Raw genomic sequence first — 21,643 nt, 5'->3', positions numbered from 1 at the left:
TTAAATTTAAAGCAGTGTGGGTGGCACTGGGAGCAGGTGGGTAAAGTGTCTTGCCCAGGGACACAACGGCAGTGACTAGGATGGCAGAAGCGGGGATCTAACTTGGAACGCTCAAGTTGCTGGCACGTCCACGCCAACAACCGAGGTATACAGCCCCGGTCTTTGGTATGACTCGGCCGGGGTTTCAACTCGCGACCTAGCGATCTCAGGGCAGACAGTGTAAACCAGAAGTCCCCAAACTACGGCCCGCCAGCGTCCAAAATCCGGCCCGCGGGAAGTCCCAAGTTAAAAAAAATAATTTTATTTTAATTTTAATTTTTGAAAATCTGTACTTTCTGATCCATTTTTCCGTTGTGTCTCCTAGCCGCTCAGTCAAATCATATTGTCGAAAAATGCATTTTCCCATCGATAACTTGACATCAGCGACAACTGCGCGTTCTTTCAGTTATATATCCATCCATCCATCCATCTTCTTCCGCTTATCCGAGGTCGGGTCGCGGGGGCAGCAGCCTAAGCAGGGAAGCCCAGACTTCCCTCTCCCCAGCAACCGTTGTCCACCTCTTCCCGGAGGATCCCGAGGCGTTCCCAGGCCAGCCGGGAGACATAGTCTTCCCAACGTGTCCTGGGTCTTCCCCGTGGCCTCCTACCGGTTGGACGTGCCCTAAACACCTCCCTTGGGAGGCGTTCGGGTGGCATCCTGACCAGATGCCCGAACCACCTCATCTGGCTCCTTCGATGTGGAGGAGCAGCGGATTTACTTTGAGTTCCTCCCGGATGGCAGAGCTTCTCACCCTATCTCTAAGGGAGAGCCCCACCACACGGCGGAGGAAACTCATTTTGGCCGCTTGTACCCGTGATCTTATCCTTTCGGTCATGACCCAAAGCTCATGACCATAGGTGAGGATGGGAACGTAGATCGACCGGTAAATTTAAAGCTTTGCCTTCCGGCTCAGCTCCTTCTTCACCACAACAGATCGATACAACGTCCGCATTACTGAAGACGCCGCACCAATCCGCCTGTCGATCTCACGATCCACTCTTCCCCCACTCGTGAACAAGACTCCTAGGTACTTGAACTCCTCCACAGTTATATATATATATATATATATATATATATATATATATATATATATATATATATATATATAACAGTACCGTTTCCCGGCCCCCGGCCAAATTGGGGGCCGCATTGGGTTACAACGAGTCAAAAAGTTTGGGAACCCCTGCTCTAAACACTAGGCCACTAACTGGGTAAACAGTGATTTCATACGTTTTGAAATATCATATTTTACACCAGAAAAGTGGAACAATAATTTAAGCGGCATTTAAGAGTATACAGGATGCCACCCGAACCACTACGTCCAACCGGTAGGAGGCCACAGGGAAGACCGAGGACACGTTGGAAAGACTATGTCTCTCGGCTGGCCTGGGAACGCCTCGGGATCCTCCGGGAAGAGGTGGACAACGGTTGCTGGGGAGAGGGAAGTCTGGGCTTCTCTACTTAGGCTTCTGCCCCCGCGACCCGACCTCGGATAAGCAGAGGAAGATGGATGAATGGATTAAAAAGGTTTAACAGCTGCATTTACCCTCTCGTGCTCCTGGGGATTGACAACAGGTTTGAGATGGGCGCCAGCGACCCCAAGGGGGAATAAGCGGTAGAAAATGGATGGATGGATTGTAAAAGTACCTGTGTTGAAATATGTCAGATAGAATATACAAAAGACAGAGATTGAAATTTAAAAAGCAAATTCCATCCATCCATCTTCTTTGCGGGGGCAGCAGCCTAAGCAGGGAAGCCCAGACTTCCCTCTCCCGGGCCACTTTGTCCAGGTCCTCCCAGGGGATCCAGAGGCATTCCCAGGCCCAGCTGGAAGACATAGTCTTCCCAACGTGTCCTGGGTCTTCCCCTCTCCCGAATGGCAGAGCTTCTCACCTTACATCTAAGGGAGGGACCCACTACCAGGCAGAGGAAACTCATTTGGGTCGCTTGTACCCATGATCTTGTCCTTTCGGTCATAACCCAAAGCTCATGACCATAGGTGAGGATGGGAACGTAGATCCACCGGAAAATCGAGAGCTTTGCCTTCCGGCTCAGCTCCTTCTTCACCACAACGGACCACTACTGTTGTAGATTATTGGTTGGGAAATAAGCAAAATTCAATGGCCAGATGAATATCAGAACCCAACATTGAATAAGGTCGTCAAATATCATGTTGTTCCGACATTAAGTTGTAATTGCTCAACGCCAAAACACACTCCGTGTAAAGGTTGCAAACTGTCCTAAAGGGGAACATTATCACAATTTCAAAAGGGTTAAAAACAATAAAAATCAGTTCCCAGTGGCTTGTTTTATTTTTCGAAGTTTTTTTCAAAATTTTACACCTCCTGGAATATCCCTAAAAAAAGCTTTAAAGTTCTTGATTTTCGCTATTTGCGATGCGACTGTCCATTTCCCTGTGACGTCATACAGTGCTGCCAATACAAACAACATGGCGGTTACCACAGCAAGATATAGCGACATTAGCTCGGATTCAGACTCGGATTTCAGCGGCTTAAGCGATTCAACAGATTACGCGTGTATTGAAACAGATGGTCGGAGTATGGAGGCAGATAGCGAAAACGAAATTAAAGAAGAAATCGAAGCTATAGAGCAAATAGCAATTGACGCTATTCGGCCATAGCGTGGGTGTACCTAATGAAGTGGCCCATAGCATGGCTGCCCTATTAGCATCGCCGGTAAAATGTGTGGACCAAACGATCAAGACTTTCGCATCTTGTGACACCGGAGCAACTTTAATCCGTCAATTGGTAAGTGTTTGTTTCGCATTAAATGTGGGTATATCTAGTTTCAAATGTACATACAGCTATCGTAAATAGCCTGTTAGCATTGATTAGCGTAGCATGTTAGCATCGATTAGCTGGCAGTCATGCCGTGACCAAATATGTCTGATTAGCACATAAGTCAACAACATCAACAAAACTCACCTTTTTGATTTCGTTGACTTAATCGTCGCAAATGCATCTGCAGGTTATCCATACATCTCTGTGCCATGTCTGTCTTAGCATCACCGGTAAAATGTGAAGACACTCTGGTACATTCAATGGGGGTCTGGCGGCAGATTTCTTGCCAGTGGTGCAACTTGAATCCCTCCCTGTTAGTGTTGTTACACCCTCCGACAACACACCGACGAGGCATGATGTCTCCAAGGTTCCAAAAATATAGTTGAAAATAACAGAGCTGAGACCCGGTGTTTGTAATGTGAAAATGACAATGGCGGGTGTGTTACCTCGGTGACGTCACATTCTGACGTCATCGCTAAAAGACCGATAAACAGAAAGGCGTTTAATTTGCCAAAATTCACCCATTTAGAGTTCGGAAATCGGTTAAAAAAAATACATGGTCTTTTTTCTGCAACATCAAGGTATATATTGACGCTTGCATAGGTTTGGTGATTATGTTCCCCTTTAATTAAGAATATTTTTGTTCGATTATTTCTTTTTAGCATTTTTATGTAATTGAATATTTTTTTGCCATATTGATTAAAATAATGCTGCGCAGCGCCATAAAGCAGTGGTCCTCAAGCTTGTTTCCACCACCTCAGAAAAAACTTGGTTCTCCAAGTACCACCATCATGACTAACATTTTTTTTTTTTTTTTAGTAGCGTGGTAGGCCTAAGTAATCATTCAAAAACAAGAAATCGGTTTTATTTAACAAGTATATATTATTTCTGGTCACTGTAAGATCACACATGGTTTGAACAGTAACACTGTTTGAATATGTAATGGATTCTTTGGCGTACCACTAGATGGCGCCCGCGTACCACAGATTCACTGCTATAGAGCAGTATTTTTAAACTTATTTTGAGCCAAGGCACATTTCTTGCGTTGACAAAAATGCGGACGCACACCACCAGCAGACATCATTAAAAAAATGAAACTCAGTTGACAGTAAAAAGTCGTTGCATATAAATTTAAAGCATAACGAAGCATGCATCAATGTAGCTCTTGTCTCAAAGTAGGTGTACTGTCACCACCTGTCACATCACACCCTGACTTATTTGGATTTTTTTGCTGTTTTCCTGTTTCTACTGTTTTAGCTTTTGTCTTGCATTCCTATTTTAATGGCTTTTTCTCTTTTTTTGGTGTTTTTCTGTAGCAGTTTCATGTTTTCCTTTGAGCTATATTTCCCGCATCTACTTTGTTTTAGCAATCAAGAATACTTCAGTTGTTTTTATCCTTCTTTGTGGAGATATTGTAGATTGTCATGTCATGTTCGGATGTACTTTGTGGACGCCGTCTTTGTTCCACAGTAAGTCTTTGCTGTGGTCCAGTATTCTGTTTTTGTTTGCTTTGTAGCCAGTTCAGTTTTAGTTTTATTCTGCATAGCCTTCCCTAAGCTTCAATGCCTTTTCTTACGGGCACTCACCTTTTTGTTTATTTTTGTTTTTAGCATTTGACACCTTTTTTTACCTGCACTTTGCCTCCTGCTGTTTCCGACATCTACAAAGCAATTAACTACCGGCTGCCACCTACTGATATGGAAGAGTATTACACGGTTACTCTGGCGAGCTCTAGACAGCACCAACACTCAACAACAACACATCATTTACAGACTAATTACTTGTTTGCAAATAATATTTTTAACACAAATAGGTGAAATTACATACTGTAATCGGGGCTTCACGGTGGAAGAGGGGTTAGTGCGTCTGCCTCACAGTACGAAGTTCCTGCAGTCCTGGGTTCAAATCCAGGCTCGCGATCTTCCTGTGTGGAGTTTGCATGTTCTCCCCGTGAATGCGTGGGTTCCCTCCGGGTACTCCGGCTTCCTCCCACTTCCAAAGACATGCACCTGGGGATAGGTTGATTGGCAACACTAAAATTGGCCCTAGTGTGTGAATGTGAGTGTGAATGTTGTCTGTCTATCTGTGTTGGCCCTGCGATGAAGTGGCGACTTGTCCAGGGTGTACCCCTCCTTCAAAAGGGAATAAGCGGTAAAAAAATGGATGGATGGATGGACATACTGTAATCTACCACAGCACACAAGACTATATCTCACTGCGCACTAGTGTTCCGCGGCACAGTGCTTGGAAAAACACTGCCATAGAGTGTGTGATGGCATGGATGGAGCTCAACTTCCCGCCACTAAATGTTTCTCCTCAGGATTAATTGGATAAATTAGCCCTCAATTAATTGTTTGGATTATTTTTTTTTTTAAATACTAATGTGTTGACCACATTAATGCTGCACACAGGAGTTGGACCATAACAGAGATTTAGGTGAATATAGCAGCATTTTACACCTTTTAAGACAACAAACTCTGTGAGAGTGAATCATCCACTCGTGGTGGTGAGGTAGTGCACACAATTTTGCTTTAATTGCTGCAAAATGTAATCAACAATCAATGTCAGAAGTTTTTATAATACCCTATCCAGACATGACATTTACCGTATTTCCTTGAATTGCCGCCGGGTATATAGTATGCGCCTGCCTAGAATTACTGCCGGGTCAAACTAGTTTCGCTAAATAATTAGCGCATGCTTAGTATTACCGCCGACTCAGGATTAACGCCGGGTCAAACTCGTTTCACAAAATATTATTTTTATTAGCGCATGTCTGCAATTTCCGCCGGGTACGACTCGTCACGTCACAAGTGACACTTCACCTGTCATCATTTTCAAAATGGAGGAGGCTGATTTTAAATAATTTGAAATCGCATAAAGGGAAGAAGATTTAGAGCTATTCAGTAGGATTTAAGGTCCAAACTATTGAATATGCTAAAAAGAACAGTAAGCAGCTATGTTTTATTAATATACCGTAGCTGCGTGTGTCAAATATGAGTCATTAAATGACTCCCGCCTCCTGGTGGTAGAGGGCGCTGGTGATCCTTCTTGCGACAACTCGGCTGCAGAAGAAGTGACAACAAGCAGCAAGAGTGAGCAATGATCGTTTATTTTTTCCTCTCGCTTGCACTTTTAACATGGAGGATTACATATCTAAAATAAAACAGTTTTCTAAACTGGACTTTCAATCGAAGCAGGAGGTAATAAACGAAGATTTCCATCGAGACAGAGAGACTTTTAAAACAGAAGAAAGATAAGGAAGACTTCTATAAACAAGTTATCAATGCTTTTGATCTGAAAAAGATGCGCATGGACTTCATTTATAAGTAAAGGTAAGACCATAACGTTTTTTTAATTAAATGTGCTTTTCATGATGGTATCCTTACATCACACTCAAATTTATAAGCGCAGGCCTAAGTTTACCGCATACCTTTGGTAAGCGCCGGAGTGAGAAGAAGTTTTAAAATAATTAGCGCATGCTTGCCTTTACCGTTTTTGGTAAACGCCGGAGTGAGAAGAGGTTTTAAATTAATTAATTCTCCGGGGGCGATTCAAGGAAATACGGTAGTTGCTTTTAAGCAGCTCTTAGATTCGGTCTAAGTCCTATCATTAGGTCCAGTTGGATCTTGCTGAAGTTTTCTTCCCTTCATTCAGGATGAGCGCTTCCGATGGAGAGGCCCGCGTCGTGCAGATTTCCCCCAGGCTGCCCCAGGCCTCTGTGCCCGCCTACTGCCCGCTTCAAATCGGCGCCGGGGACACCGCCAGGGCAGTCATCTCCAACGCCGTGGTCACCCTGGGGCTGGACGCCAGCAGGACGTACAACCTGCTGGAGGTAAGAAAAAGGAACCAGGAGGAGAAGCTGACGCTGGAGGCTGGAGACTCCCCTCTGCAGCGAGTCCTGCTGTGGCCCAAGGAAGCCCAGAGGTGGCACCCCGAGAGCCAGGGGTACTTCTTCATCCTGGAAGAGGCCAAGAATGGAGACCTCCAGGTGGAAAGCGGTAACGAAGCCTATGACGATCTGTGCGACCTCCCCACTCTGACTGAGGATTCTATCCTGGAGGCTTTACGCCAGCGCTTCCATCAGCACAAAATCTACACGTACGCCAGAAACATCCTCCTGGCGCTCAACCCCAACAAGTTCCTCCCCTTGTACTACAACCCCAAGTATGTCAAGATGTACGAGAATCAGCCGCTGGGGAAGCTGAGCCCGCATATATTCGCCATGGCCAACCTGGCCTACAGGGCCATGCTGAACCGGAAGGTGGACCAGTGCATCGTCCTGTCTGGCGAAAGCGGGTCCGGGAAGACTGAAAGCGGAAGCTACCTCGTCCACTGCCTGACGGCGCTCAGCCAGCAGACGTACTCCACCGGCATAGAGCGCACCGTCCTGGGAGCCAGCCCCGTGCTCGAGGTAGGACGTCATGCTGCTCGGTTGTTTCTACGACGGGGGTGTCCAAAGTACGGCCCGCGGGCTAAATGCGTCCTGTCCGCGTCTTCAAAATGGCCCGCTAGACGTCATAAAATTAATAAAGAATCTTATATTCATTTTAAATGCTGCTATTTTGACACAATCTAGTGGACAACATGAGTTTTTTTCCCTGGTCAAAGACTTGTTATGCTGGGAATGTGCAGCGTCTATTTATATGACCGAATGCAAACAACCTTCCCTAGTCATGGAGCAAAAACAATCTAAAAATCCAACCAACACAAAATATAAACATATATGGATATTATAAAAAACGTCCAATCACCATGAAAAAAATCAAATAAAATTAAAATTGGCCCTAGTGTGTGAGTGTGAATGTTGTCTGTCTATCTGTGTTGGCCCTGCGATGAGGTGGCGACTTGTCCAGGGTGTACCCTGCCTTCCGCCCGATTGTAGCTGAGATAGGCGCCAGCGCCCCCCGCGACCCCGAAAGGGAATAAGCGGTAGAAAATGGATGGATGGATGGGAAAATGCTTAACACTCCATACTTATCCATGTTTGGTGCATTTTAGCTGCTTGATCATTCTGATTGATTACAAAACTTTAAGGAGGTTGTCACAGAAGTAAACAAGGTAGAAGTCAAACTTTCATATACTTTTAATATCCAATTATATTAATGTAATGTGTGTGTGTGTGTGTATGTATACATATATGTACTGTATGCAGTCGGCTTTCGGCCCTCAACCACATTTTTTCAGCCCAATACGGCCCCCAAGTTAAAATGTTTGGACACCCCTGTTAGAATAGAATAGAGTTTCATTGTCATTATTGCAGTGAACAGGTTCAAAGAACAATGAAATTGGAGCAGATCCCCTAAAGTGCATACACAATATGGTAATATAAATAGTAAAAAAAGATAGAAATAAGAGATGTATGTATATATATATCCACACACATGCATATATACATACATATGAGTATATGTACACACATACATATTACATTATTGCACATTATAGTCCGAAAAAAATAAGTTCTACGACTACGAGGGCATGCAGCCATTTCGTGTTTCATATATTTTGTATCCAATATTGCTTAAAAATTCTCAGGGTTTGTTTACTGTCAAAATATTCTCTAAAAATATACAAATCACCAACGACATATAACATTTAAATGAAAACCTCTCTGAGGTTTTTCATTGTCATCCCACCGGGTTGAGTTTTTCCTTGCCCTAATGTGGGATCTTAACCAAGGGTGTCGTTCCAACATTGATTGATTGATTGATTGATAAATCGACTAACACTTTATGTTAAATCAAACCATGAGAAGTAAGCCTTATTCAGTTTAGGATCAACACATTTCCCAATTACAGTCAATTACCTTCTCTATGAATCTGTCAAGTTTACATAATCTACGCCTTGTTGACTCAATATTTTGTCAACCATTCTAGAAAACAAAAAAACCCACAGCATACTATTCACCAAAAAATACAAAATAACGGAGAAAAAACAACCTTTATGTTAAAGGTCATTGACTGCGCCAATAACAAATTATTGCAGATTGTCAACTTTTCATTGGGACCAATTTAAGCATTGATGTATTCATAATAGAGCTGTCCGATAAATGCTTTAAAATATAATATCGGAAATTATCGGTATCTGATTCAAAAAGTAAAACTTATGACTTTTTAAAACGCCGCTGTGTACACGGACGTAGGGAGAAGTACAGAGCGCCAATAAACCTTAAAGGCACTGCTTTTGCATGCCGGCCCAGTCAAATAACATCTACGGCTTTTCACACACACAAAAGAATGCAAGTCATACTTGGTCAACAGCCATACAGGTCACACTGAGGGTGGCCGTATAAACAACTTTAACACTGTTCCAAATATGCGCCACAGTGTGAACCCACACAAAACAAGAATGACAAACACATTCCGGGACGCTACAATATACACCCCTCATCTCTACCTGCTCATGCTCTCTCAGGGAGAGCTTGTCCCAAATTCCAAGCTGCTGTTTTGAGGCACGTTAAACAAAATAATGCACTTTGTGACTTCAATAATAAATATGGCAGTGCCATGTTGGCATATTTTTCTATAACTTGAGTTGATTTATTTTGGAAAACCTTGAGGTGGCGACTTGTCCAGGGTGTACCCCGCCTTCCCCCCGATTGTAGCTGAGATAGGCGCCAGCGCCCCCCGCGACCCCAAAAGGGAATAAGCGGTAGGAAATGGATGGATGGATGTTACATTGTTTAATGCATCCAGCGGGGCATCACAACAAAATTTGGCATAATAATGTGTTAATTCCATGACTATATATGTATCGGTATCGGTTGATATCGGTATCAGTAATTAAGAGTTGGACAATATCAAATTACTGCAAAAAAGCCATTATCGGAAATCTCTAATTCATAATATATAATAATTGATATACAATTATTAGTAGTATTTTTTGTCACAGGGATGTGGGTGAACCCCCGCCCGATTCACACTCCCCCCTGCTGTTTTTTCTTGGGAATTAATTCTTCCTTCATTTGTTACCAGATTGGCACCTTTTTCTCTCGTATTACCACTCGCACCACAGCTAACGTTACCCATGCTGCTACCTCTCTGCTCCGCGAGAGCGTATACGTATGTGACGTATGACTTGACAATATGTGACGTGTAAGAAGGTGCGCTTGCTGTCTGTGAGATGGAGACACAAGAAAGAGTGGGAAGAGCAATTTCATTGTAATGCCAGCAGATAAAAGCAACTGCGTGACAACGTATACTCCAATATCACCATATAGTCTTTTTCTGTATCGCACAGAGACAAACCCGCGATAAAACAAGTACCTTATTTTTTGGATTATAAATCGCTCCGGAGTATAAATTGCACCGGCTGAAAATGTCAATCAATCAATCAATGTTTACTTATATAGCCCTAAATCACTAGTGTCTCAAAGGGCTGCACAAACCACCACGACATCCTCGGTAGGCCCACATAAGGGCAAGGAAAACTCACACCCAGTGGGACATCGGTGACAATAATGACCCAGTGGGACGTCGGTGACAATGATGACTATGAGAACCTTGGAGAGGAGGAAAGCAATGGATGTCGAGCGGGTCTAACATGATACTGTGAGAGTTCAATCCACAATGGATCCAACACAGTCGCGAGAGTCCAGTCCAAAGTGGATCCAACACAGCAGCGAGAGTCCTGTTCACAGCGGAGCCAGCAGGAAACCATCACAAGCGGATCAGCAGCGCAGAGATGTCCCCAGCCGATACACAGGCAAGCAGTACATGGCCACCGGATCGGACCGGACCCCCTCCACAAGGGAGAGTGGGACATAGAAGAAAAAGAAAAGAAACGGCAGATCAACTGGTCTAAAAAGGGAGTCTATTTAAAGGCTAGAGTATACAAATGAGTTTTAAGGTGAGACTTAAATGCTTCTACTGAGGTGGCATCTCGAACTGTTACCGGGAGGGCATTCCAGAGTACTGGAGCCCAAACGGAAAACGCTCTATAGCCCGCAGACTTTTTTTGGGCTTTGGGAATCACTAATAAGCCGGAGTCCTTTGAACGCAGATTTCTTGCCGGGACATATGGTACAATACAATCGGCAAGATAGGATGGAGCTAGACCGTGTAGTATTTTATACGTAAGTAGTAAAACCTTAAAGTCACATCTTAAGTGCACAGGAAGCCAGTGCAGGTGAGCCAGTACAGGCGTAATGTGATCAAACTTTCTTGTTCTTGTCAAAAGTCTAGCAGCCGCATTTTGTACCAACTGTAATCTTTTAATGCTAGACATAGGGAGACCCCAAAATAATACGTTACAGTAATCGAGACGAGACGTAACAAACGCATGGATAGTGATCTCAGCGTCTTTAGTGGACAGAATGGAGCGAATTTTAGCGATATTACGGAGATGAAAGAAGGCCGTTTTAGTAACGCTTTTAATGTGTGCCTCAAAGGAGAGAGTTGGGTGGAAGATAATACCCAGATTCTTTACCGTGTCGCCTTGTTTAATTATTTGGTTGTCAAATGTTAGAGTTGTATTATTAAATAGAGTTCGGTGTCTAGCAGGACCGATGATCAGCATTTCCGTTTTTTTGGCGTTGAGTTGCAAAAAGTTAGCGGACATCCATTGTTTAATTTCATTAAGACACGCCTCCAGCTGACTTCAATCCGGCGTGTTGGTCAGCTTTAAATGCATAATAAAGAAGGAAAAAACCATATATGAGTCGCACTGGAGTATAAGTCGCATTTTTGGGGGAAATTTATTTGATAAAACCCATATAACGTACCCAGTGTACGTTTATATGAGGCATAAATAACCAACTGAGAAGGTGCCTGCTATGTTAACCTAACATATTATGGTAAGAGTCATTCAAATAACTATAACATATAGAACATGCTTTACCTTTACTAAACAATCTGTCACTCCTAATCCATAAATCCCATGAAATCTTCTTCCTCGATGTCGCTTCTAAACAACTCTGCCAACTCCAACTCTTGCCGTTTTCTGTTGCATATTTCACTACGTCCAGCTTGTAATCTGCAGTACATGATTTCCTTTCCGGTGCCATTTTTGTTCAGCCCTTCTCAGTTTTTATAAGTTACCGCCAACAATGACATGATCCATTTTAATAGCTACGGCAGTAGCATATAGCAGTTAGCATTCCTTGACCCACAATGCACTTCTGCCATGCGAATTCTTATCGGTTGACGTGTGTGTGACGATTGCTGACATTTTCTTCGTCTCTTCCGCAAATGAGATAGATTAATATTATTTGATATTTTACGGTAACGTGTTAATAATTTCACACATAAGTCGCACCCCCGGCGACTTATAGTCCGAAAATTACGGTGTATCGATATATCGCCCTGCCCTACCTTGTATTTATGTTCATATAAAACTAATCCAAAACGTTGCTTGTGACAAGGGAACATTTTGACTTCTGTTATTATTGCATGTACTGGTTTGATTTCTACCAATTGGCCCTTTCGGGGTCTCTCAAATGACATTTTAAGCCAAAACAGTCTATCTATTCCAAGTATGTAGCAAGCTTAACGTACTATTCTAACAGAGCTAATGAAATACTTTTGATTACTACTATTAAACCCACTTTGACCTGTGGAAACTTTCTAAATGCCTTTTGTTTTCTCAGCAACCTGTAGAGATGAGTGGTTTAGGGGTTACACATGGTGTGTGTAACTTGTCTCAGATCCTCTTTTTAAGGCACATTTATTAATCACTTCTGCTGCACAACACAAAGCAACCGTCACAAAGCACCGCTTCCCTCATACATGCTCATGTTCTGTACACACAAAAGGAAGAAATATGTCTTGTTTTGTATTTCCTGCATAAAAATAGCAGCTGAAAGAAGCACATAGAAAGTAGATCATCAAAAATTGGAAGCTCTGTGTTGCCGTAAGAGAAATACCTTAAATTAAAGATTCTGGGAATTTGCATGTTTTTTTGTTTTTTTTCTGGAGATTTAAAGCAGAAGTAAGAAATGAAGCATTTTTCGTTCCCTTTTTTGTTTTTTTTGTAAAATGCAGTGGGACATGAAAAGTGGATCACAATTATGTATTAGTTCCTAATTCAAAGCACTTTCCTAATGGGAATCCTTCGCAATGCAATAATCTGTTCCAGAGTCAAAATTGTAACAGTTAAAGTCAAACTTTAACTGTTTAGTTAAATTTTACTGTTGTAAACATTTTCAGCTGTACAAACAAGGCATGAAGTGACATTTTTAAACCCATTTAACAGTCATACCATCCTACTAAGCCGAGGAAGTAGGGATGTTCTGAGCAGGGTTTTATGCTGCCAGTACGGATCATCCATCAATGATATCGGCCGATACGATCGGATGCATTATATTCAATGCTATTGACACTGTAGAAATATCAACATGATAAACTAACTATTCACTTATTTTCTTTTAATACATACAGTGAACCGATCGGATCGGTTCGCAGCCGAGTGTGAAGCGACCGGAATGAGAATCAGCACCTCCAAGTCCGAGTCCATGGTTCTCGCCCGGAAAAGGGTGGAGTGCCATCTCCGGGTTGGGGAGGAGACCTTGCCCCAAGTGGAGGAGTTCAAGTACCTAGGAGTCTTGTTCACGAGTGAGGGAAGAGTGGATCGTGAGATCGACAGGCGGATCGGTGCGGCGTCTTCAGTAATGCGGACGTTGTATCGATCCGTTGTGGTGAAGAAGGAGCTGAGCCGGAAGGCAAAGCTCTCAATTTACCGGTCGATGTACGTTCCCATCCTCACCTATGGTCATGAGCTTTGGGTCATGACCGAAAGGATAAGATCACGGGTACAAGCGGCCCAAATGAGTTTCCTCCGCCGTGTGGCGGGTCTCTCCCTTAGAGATAGGGTGAGAAGCTCTGCCATCCGGGAGGAGCTCAACGTAAAGCCGCTGCTCCTCCACATCGAGACGAGCCAGATGAGGTGGTTCGGGCATCTGGTCAGGATGCCACCCGAACGCCTCCCTAGGGATGTGTTTAGGGCACGTCCAGCTGGTAGGAGGCCACGGGGAAGACCCAGGACACGTTGGAAAGACTATGTCTCCCAGCTGGCCTGGGAACGCCTCGGGATCCCCCGGGAAGAGCTAGATGAAGTGGCTGGAGATAGGGAAGTCTGGGCTTCCCTGCTTAGGCTGCTGCCCCCGTGACCCGACCTCGGATAAGCGGAAGATGATGGATGGACATACAGTGAAGAAAAGTATTTGAACACCCTGCTATTTTGCAAGTTCTCCCGCTTAGAAATCATGGAGGGGTCTGAAATTTTCACGGTAGGTGCATGTCAACTGTATGAGAGATAACCTAAAAAGAAAAATCCAGAAATCACAATCTATGACTTTTTAACAATTCATATGTGTGATACAGCTGAAAATAAGTATTTGAACACCTGTCTATCAGCTATAATTCTGACCCTCAAAGACCTGTTAGTCCGCCTTTAAAAGTCCTCCTCCACACCACTGTGTTATCCTGAATCAGATGCACCTGGGTGTGAGTTTTCCTTGCCCTTATGTGGGCCTACCGAGGATGTCGTAGTGGTTTGTGTTGTGGTTTGTGCAGCCCTTTGAGACACTAGTGATTTGGGGCTATATAAGTAAACATTAATTAATTGATTGATTGATTGACCTGTGTGAGGTCGTTAGCTGCAAAAAGACACCTGTCCACCCCATACCATCAGTAAGACCCAAACATTCAGCATGGCTAAGAGCAAAGAGCTGTCCAAAGACACCAGAGACAAAATTGTACAACTCCACAAGGATGGAAAGGGCCACGGAGAAATTGCCAAGCAGCTTGGTGAAAAAAGGTCCACTGTTGGAGCAATCATTAGAAAATGGAAGAAGCTAAACATGACGGTCAATCTCAATCGGAGTGGAGCCCCATGCAAGATGTCACCTCGTGGGGTCTAAATGATGCTAAGAAAGGTGAGGAATGAGCCCAGGACTACACGCCAGGACTTGGTCAATGACCTGAAAAGAGCTGGGACCACTGTTTCTATGGTCACTGTTGGTAATACACTAAGACGTCATGGTTTAAAATCATGCATGGCACGGAAGGTTCCCCTGCTTAAACCAGCACATGTTAAGGCCTGTCTTAAGTTTGCCAATGATCCAGAGGAGTCATGGGAGAAGGTTTTGTGGACAGATGAGACCAAAATTGACCTTTTTGGTCATAATTCCACTATGCGTGTTTGGAGGAAGAAGAATGATGCGTATTATCCCAAGAACACCATCCCTACTGTGAAGCATGGGGATGGTAATATCATGCTTTGGGGTGTTTTTCTGCTCATGGGACAGGACGACTGTACTGTATTAAGGAGAGGATGACTGCAGCCATGTATTGTGAGATTTTGTCCAAAGACCTCCTTCCCTCAGTCAGATCATTGACGATGAGTCATGGCTGGATCTTCCAACATGACAATGACCCAAAGCACACAGCCAGGAAAACCAAGAAGTGGCCTCGTAAGAACCATATCAAGGTTCCGGAGTGGCCTAGCCAGTCTCCAGACCTAAATCCAATTGAAAATCTTTGGAGGGATCTGAAAGTCCAGAAACCTGACTGATCTAGAGAAGATCTGTGTGGCGGAGTGGGCGAAAATCCCTCCTGCAGTCTGTGCAAACCTGGTGAAGAACTACAGGAAACGTTTGACCTTTGAAATTGCAAGCAAAGGCTACTCTACCAAATATTGTGAATTATATTTATATAGCGCTTTTCTAAAGTGACTCAAAGCGCTTTTACATAGTGACACCCAATATCTAAGTTACATTTAAACCAGTGTGGGTGGCACTGGGAGCAGGTGGGTAAAGTGTCTTGCCCAAGGACACAACGGCAGTAACTAAGATGGCACAAGCGGGAATCGAACCTGCAACCCTCAAGTTGCTGGCACGGCCACTCTACCAACCGAGCTATGCCGCCCACCCATATTAATGTTGGTGTTCAAAAACGTATTTTCAGCTTTATCACACAAATAAATTGTTAAAAAATCATAGATTGTGATTTCTGGATTTTTCTTTTCAGGTTATCACTTGTAAAGTGGACATGGACCTAGCATGAAAATGTCATACCCCTCCATGATTTGTAAGTTGGAGAACTTTCAAAATAGTAGGGTGTTCAAATACTTATTTTCTTCACTGTACACTTGTTTGATCAAAGCCAAGTAATTCATCCATCCATCCATTTTCTACCGCTTATCCCTTTTGGGTTGGGGGGGGGGGGTGCTGGAGCCTATCTCAGTTACAATCGGGCGGAAGGCGGGGTACACCCTGGACAAGTCGCCATCTCATCACAGGCCCAACACAGATAGACTGACAACATTCACACTCACATTCACACACTAGGGACCATTTAGTGTTGCCAATCAACCTATTATTAATCTACTTGTTAATAACAGTTGTTTTTTCGCCGTAACATTTTTCCTTCTTAAACTGTCTACATTAGCGATTAGCTAACCTTCTTGTCTTCTTTTGCTTGTTCTTACTCAGTGTGTTCCATTTTTTCATTCATCCAGTGGTAATTGTACTTGTAAGAAATTATTTTTTGCCACAATTTAGGTGATTGTTATTATTATTATTATTAACTTAAAGGGGTTGTTTGCAACAATTACACAGATACCTAGAACAATGTTTTTCAACCCTTTTTGAGCCAAGGCACATTTTTTGCGTTGAAAAAAATGCGGCGGCACACCACCTGTAGAAATCATTAAAAAATGAAACTGAGTTGATTGTAAAAAGTTGTTGTCGCAATTGTTGGATATGACTTTAAAGCATAACCAAGCATGCATGACTATAGCTCTTGTCTCAAAGTAGGTGTACTGTCACCACCTGTCACATCACACCCTGACTTATTTGGACTTTTTTGCGGTTTTCCTGTGTGTAGTGTTTTACTTCTTGTCTTGCGCTCCTATTTTGGTGGCTTTTCCTCTTTTTTTGGTATTTTCATGTCTTCCTTTGAGCGATATTTCCCGCATCTACTTTGATTTAGCAATCAAGAATATTCAAGTTGTTTTTATCCTTCTTTGTGGGGACATTGTTGATTGTCATGTCATGTTCGGATGTACTTTGTGGACGCCGTCTTTGCTCCACAGTAAGTCTTTGCTGTCGTCCAGCATTCTGTTTTTGTTTACTTTGTAGCCAGTTCAGTTGTAGTTTCGTTCTGCATCGCCTTCCCTAAGCTTCAATGCCTTTTCTTATTTTTGGTTTAAGCATTAAACACATTTTTACCTGCACCCTGCCTCCCGCTGTTTCCGACATCTATAAAGCAATTAGCCACCGGCTGCCACCTACTGATATGGAAGAGTATTACACGGTTACTCTGCCGAGCTCTAGACAGCACCGACACTCAACAACAACACATCATTTGCAGACTATAAATACTGGTTTGCAAAAAATATTCTTAACCCAAATACGTGAATTTAGTCATCTCCCACGGCACACTGGACTGTAACTCACGTCAGTATGTATCGCTCTCTTATGGCTTCTAGGGCGTAATGACGCACGCTACGTACGTATGTAACACGTACACGCACATCAGCTTTGGGTATTTTTAGCTAATTATAGCAATTTGAATAGTTAGTGGTAACTGTCATTGAATATATTCAGTCATAACATCAACATGACCGCAAATTGTTTGTTGTTTTTCTTGGGCTGCTTTAGTAAGTGTGCACGCGCTCCTTGCTTGGACGTTGATGAGACCGGGAATGTAAACACAATACTTTTTTTTTCGGGCCAGCAAAAAATGTCATCACATAAATTTAGTAATTGGGCAAAATATAGACGATTTTAAAACAGACCTGTTAAACCACGAATGGTAACATAAGCTAGCCAATGCTGTTCTTGTTGTGTTTGAAAAATGTTACTGTGAGCAAGTTGCAATCGGCTCCACACTGTGTATGGACATACAGTCAGCTGCTACCTGCCATTGTCACTCGCCAGACCAAAAATAGATAAATGATAGGCTTTTGTGACGACATTGGAAGACATTGGCTGATCACATACTTTTTGGGGGGAAATAAGTTTGCGGCTACTGATTGCGCATCCTTAATAAAATGTTATCTTTTCTACGTTTACACTAGTTGCTAATCATTGAAGCATATATTCAAGCCAAAATGGCTCATTAGTGTATGCTTGAAAGTAGGGCTGGGCGATATGACCTTTTATTAATGTCTAAATCAGTGGTGTCAAACTCAAATACAGAGTGGGTCAAAATTTTAAACTGAACAAAGCCGCGGGCCAAGGTTCAACAAATTAAATTTAAAAGGGACCCGGACAACTTTTGCATTGAATATTGAACAAGCAAGGCTTACATTACTTTATAGTGACATGCAAAATCCAGTTTCAAATAATTATAATAATAATTTTAAATAATAAAATATCAATAAATATTGCTCAGTTTGCTACACTGATTTGCTTTAACACTGAATATTGAACAAGCAATGCTTATATAACTTAATAGTGCAAGATCAACTTTCAAAAAACAAACGAAAAAAACATTAAAGGCATATTAAATACAATTTTAATAAAAAAAAAAATGAATGCCTCTTTTCTATTTGCAGCCTTCTGAGGTAAAAATCAACATTAACTTTTTCCACAGGCTAATAAATTTGAAAATAAATGGGGGGGCGGGGGGGTTGTTGGTAGCGGGGGGTTTATATTGTAGCGCCCCGGAAGAGTTATTGCTGCAAGGGGTTCTGAAGTGAATTGTGAAGTGAATTATATTTATATAGCGCTTTTTCTCAAGTGACTCAAAGCGCTTTACATAGTGAAACCCAATGCCTAAGTTACATTCAAACCAGTGTGGGTGGCACTGGGAGCAGGTGGGTAAAGTGTATTGCCCAAGGACACAACGGCAGTGACTGGGATGGCGGAAGCAGGAATTGAACCTGCAACCCTCAAGTTGCTGGCACGGCCACTCTACCAACCGAGCTAAACCGCCCCATTCTGTTGTGTTGTGTTACGGTGTGGATGTTTTCCCGAAATGTGTTTGTCATTTTTTTTTCTTGTCAGTGTGGCACATATTTGTAACAGTGTTAAAGTTGTTTATACGGTCACCCTCAGTGTCACCTGTATGGCTGTTGACCAAGTATGCCTTGCATTCACATACATGTGTGTAGATACCGCATATATTATGTGACTGGGCCGGCATGCTGTTTGTATGGAGGAAAAGCGGAAGTGACGACAGATTGTAGAGGGCGCTAAAGGTAGTGCCTTTAAGGCATTCCCCCAATATTGTCCGGGTGGAAATCGGTAGAATGTTTTTCGGGAGGGACAGTGAAATTCAGTAGGGTCGGCTAGTATGAGTATTAGCGGTGAATGCTGTATAATACCGGCGGGACAGCTCTAATGTTAATTTGATATTGCCCCAAGGGCCAAATGAAATTACACGGCGGGCCAAGTTTGGCCCGCTGGCCAGAGTTTGACACCCATGGTCTAAATATTTTTAGGTCATGTCATGATACACCATATATATCTCCATATTTTGCTTTAACCTTGAATGAACACTTGATGCATATAAACACAGCAGTATGATGATTCTATGTGTCTACATTAAAACATTCTTCTTCATATTGCATTAATATATGCTACTTTTGAACTTTCATGCAGAGAAGGAAATCACAACTAAGTCCATTGACCAAAAGTTTATTTATTAAACAATTATTATTAGGCAGTGGCACAAACAATTATGTCATTTCAAAACAGAAAGTGCAAGATTGTCGGAGACATTTTAAAACAAGCTATTAGTGCACTTTTGTGCATGATGTCACTAAGATGACATATCAAAACAACAATAAATTAAAGTGCACTTTTTGTACAGAAAGCCACTACAATAGTTTAAAACAAACAAAGTGCACTTTTGTGCATGATGTCACACCAGATAAATCAATAACTGTCAAATAAAAATGAGCTGCATAATAGGAAATCAAATAGTGTATGTCCTTTGCTGCGGACGTTATCACCTTCTGTTGTTGACTATTTTTTTCATACGGCGTCGATCTGGAAATGGTTGCCAGGGCATTTTGTTGGTGTGGCACCGATTGGAGATGTTGACATGCGGAGTTTCAAGCACTCATTCTTCTCTTGCGGGTGACTTTTCAAATGATGCTACATATTATCAGTAATGCTACTTTTTGTAGCAACGCTTTTGCCCCACACTTGACATATTGCGGTTGTCTGTCCAACATCTTCCCGCTTGAAGCCAAACCACCGCCAGACGATGGACCCCGCGCTGTTTTCCTTAGGAATTATTACTTCGTTTGTTACCAGATTGGCACCTTCTTTCTCTCGTATTACCACCCGCACCCCAGCTAACGTTACCCATGCCGCTACATCTTTGCTCTGCGAGGGTGTATACGTATGTGACAAGGTGCACTTGTTTTATGTCTCTGTGAGAAGCAGAGACAAGAAAGCGAGGGAAAAGCCTGTAGTGTAATGCCTGCAGATAAAAGCAACTGCGTGAGAACGTATACTCGAATATCACGATGTAGTAATTTTTTATATCGCACAGAGACAAACTAGCGATATATCGAGTATATTCGAAATATATCGCCCAGCCATAGTTTGGACATCCAGATGTTGTTGAGCAGTTGGAACACTTCTGCAGCTTTGCCAATTCTGTTAATGATGTAAACCTTCGACTCCTACTTTATTCACTTCCCTGACAACCTCATTTTGTGATCATTCAGAAACATCAAACACAGATAAAATTCCCAAACATAGGGTGTCGAGAGAGCGATTTGTATATTATCTATCATGTTTTGTAGTGGGTTTATTAGATAGGTGTAATTTTCTATTGGGAATGGTGCCAAGACCTTTTTTTATAATGTCCAAGTAGTTTAGTAGACAGGTGAGATTGTGTGGTTTTTGTTTTTTTTGCACGGATGGGAGAGGTTGTTTGGATGCTACATATAAATAAAGGCCATGCTTAAGAAGCTGGTCGGCCGCGTTAAAAGACACATGTTTTAGAACCATAATAGTAAGGTTAATGTACAATTTTTCTTTTCCACTAAAGCTCCCAGCCTGTTTCACCAGACTTTACGCGTCATTGCTCGTCACACGTTAGACCAGGGGTAGGCAACCTATGGCTCTCGAGCCAAATATGGCTCTTTTGATGACTGCATCTGGCTCTCAGATCAAATTTAGCTTACATTGCGTAACACGATAAGAAATGAATACATCCGCTGGTAGTCTGTTAGGTCCAAACACTGATGACATCTATTAAACAGACGAGAAGCAAGGAATCATGCAGAGACAGAGTTCAATTTGGCTCAATGACGAGATATGTGTTTAGGGCTGTATTCTAGTTACAGATCCAAACTACGTTCTAAAAGTCCAGCCTGTGTGCTTCCTCTATTTATTTGGGAAGTCCTTGTGTACGTCACTGAAGCTGTCACTGAGGGAAGAGGGTAATCTGGACAACTCCAGTTAGACACAATATATACAAAAATGCAAATGTGTTGACGCTGGTGATATCGCCTTGTCTCTGCTCTGTCTGCGTCACGGCGGTGTTCGGCCTTGGCAGTCAGCAGGCCATTCCTGGACATAGACAGTGATACCAGATTTGGTTGCAATCATTTGGATTGCCAGTTTTGCACAGACTAAGAAAAATACCACTTCAGCACAATTGACAGTAATTATAGCAACTGCCCTTAAGCATAAAAGTTGTGTGATAATATATACATAATCCAAAATAATCATAGTGTTAAAATAACATTCAAAATATAAAACATTCTCATGCATTTGAATCCATCCAACCGTTTTCTATCGCACCTGTTCAAGAAGTCGCATTATCAATCAATCAATCAATGTTTATTTATATAGCCCCAAATCACAAATGTCTCAAAGGACTGTACAAATCATTAC

General features: G+C 42.5%; 1 protein-coding gene across 7 annotated transcripts in view; it reads left to right on the top strand.

Annotated features, from left to right (window-relative positions):
- Window positions 1-21,643, top strand: part of myo9b (myosin IXb) — a 138,618-nt gene that overhangs the window by 7,557 nt on the left and 109,418 nt on the right. For all 7 annotated transcript variants that reach the window (XM_061920830.1, XM_061920829.1, XM_061920834.1 and 4 more), the window contains exon 3: window positions 6,496-7,252. In XM_061920830.1, coding sequence (XP_061776814.1) covers window positions 6,497-7,252 — 756 coding nt within the window. In that variant the 5' untranslated portion in view covers window position 6,496. The remainder of the gene's footprint in view (window positions 1-6,495; window positions 7,253-21,643) is intronic.

The sequence above is a fragment of the Nerophis ophidion genome, linkage group LG14 (genome assembly GCF_033978795.1).
Source record: "Nerophis ophidion isolate RoL-2023_Sa linkage group LG14, RoL_Noph_v1.0, whole genome shotgun sequence".
NCBI lineage: Eukaryota > Metazoa > Chordata > Actinopteri > Syngnathiformes > Syngnathidae > Nerophis > Nerophis ophidion.
Note: the sequence above shows the minus strand (reverse complement) of the source record. Positions and strands in the feature narration are given on the sequence as shown.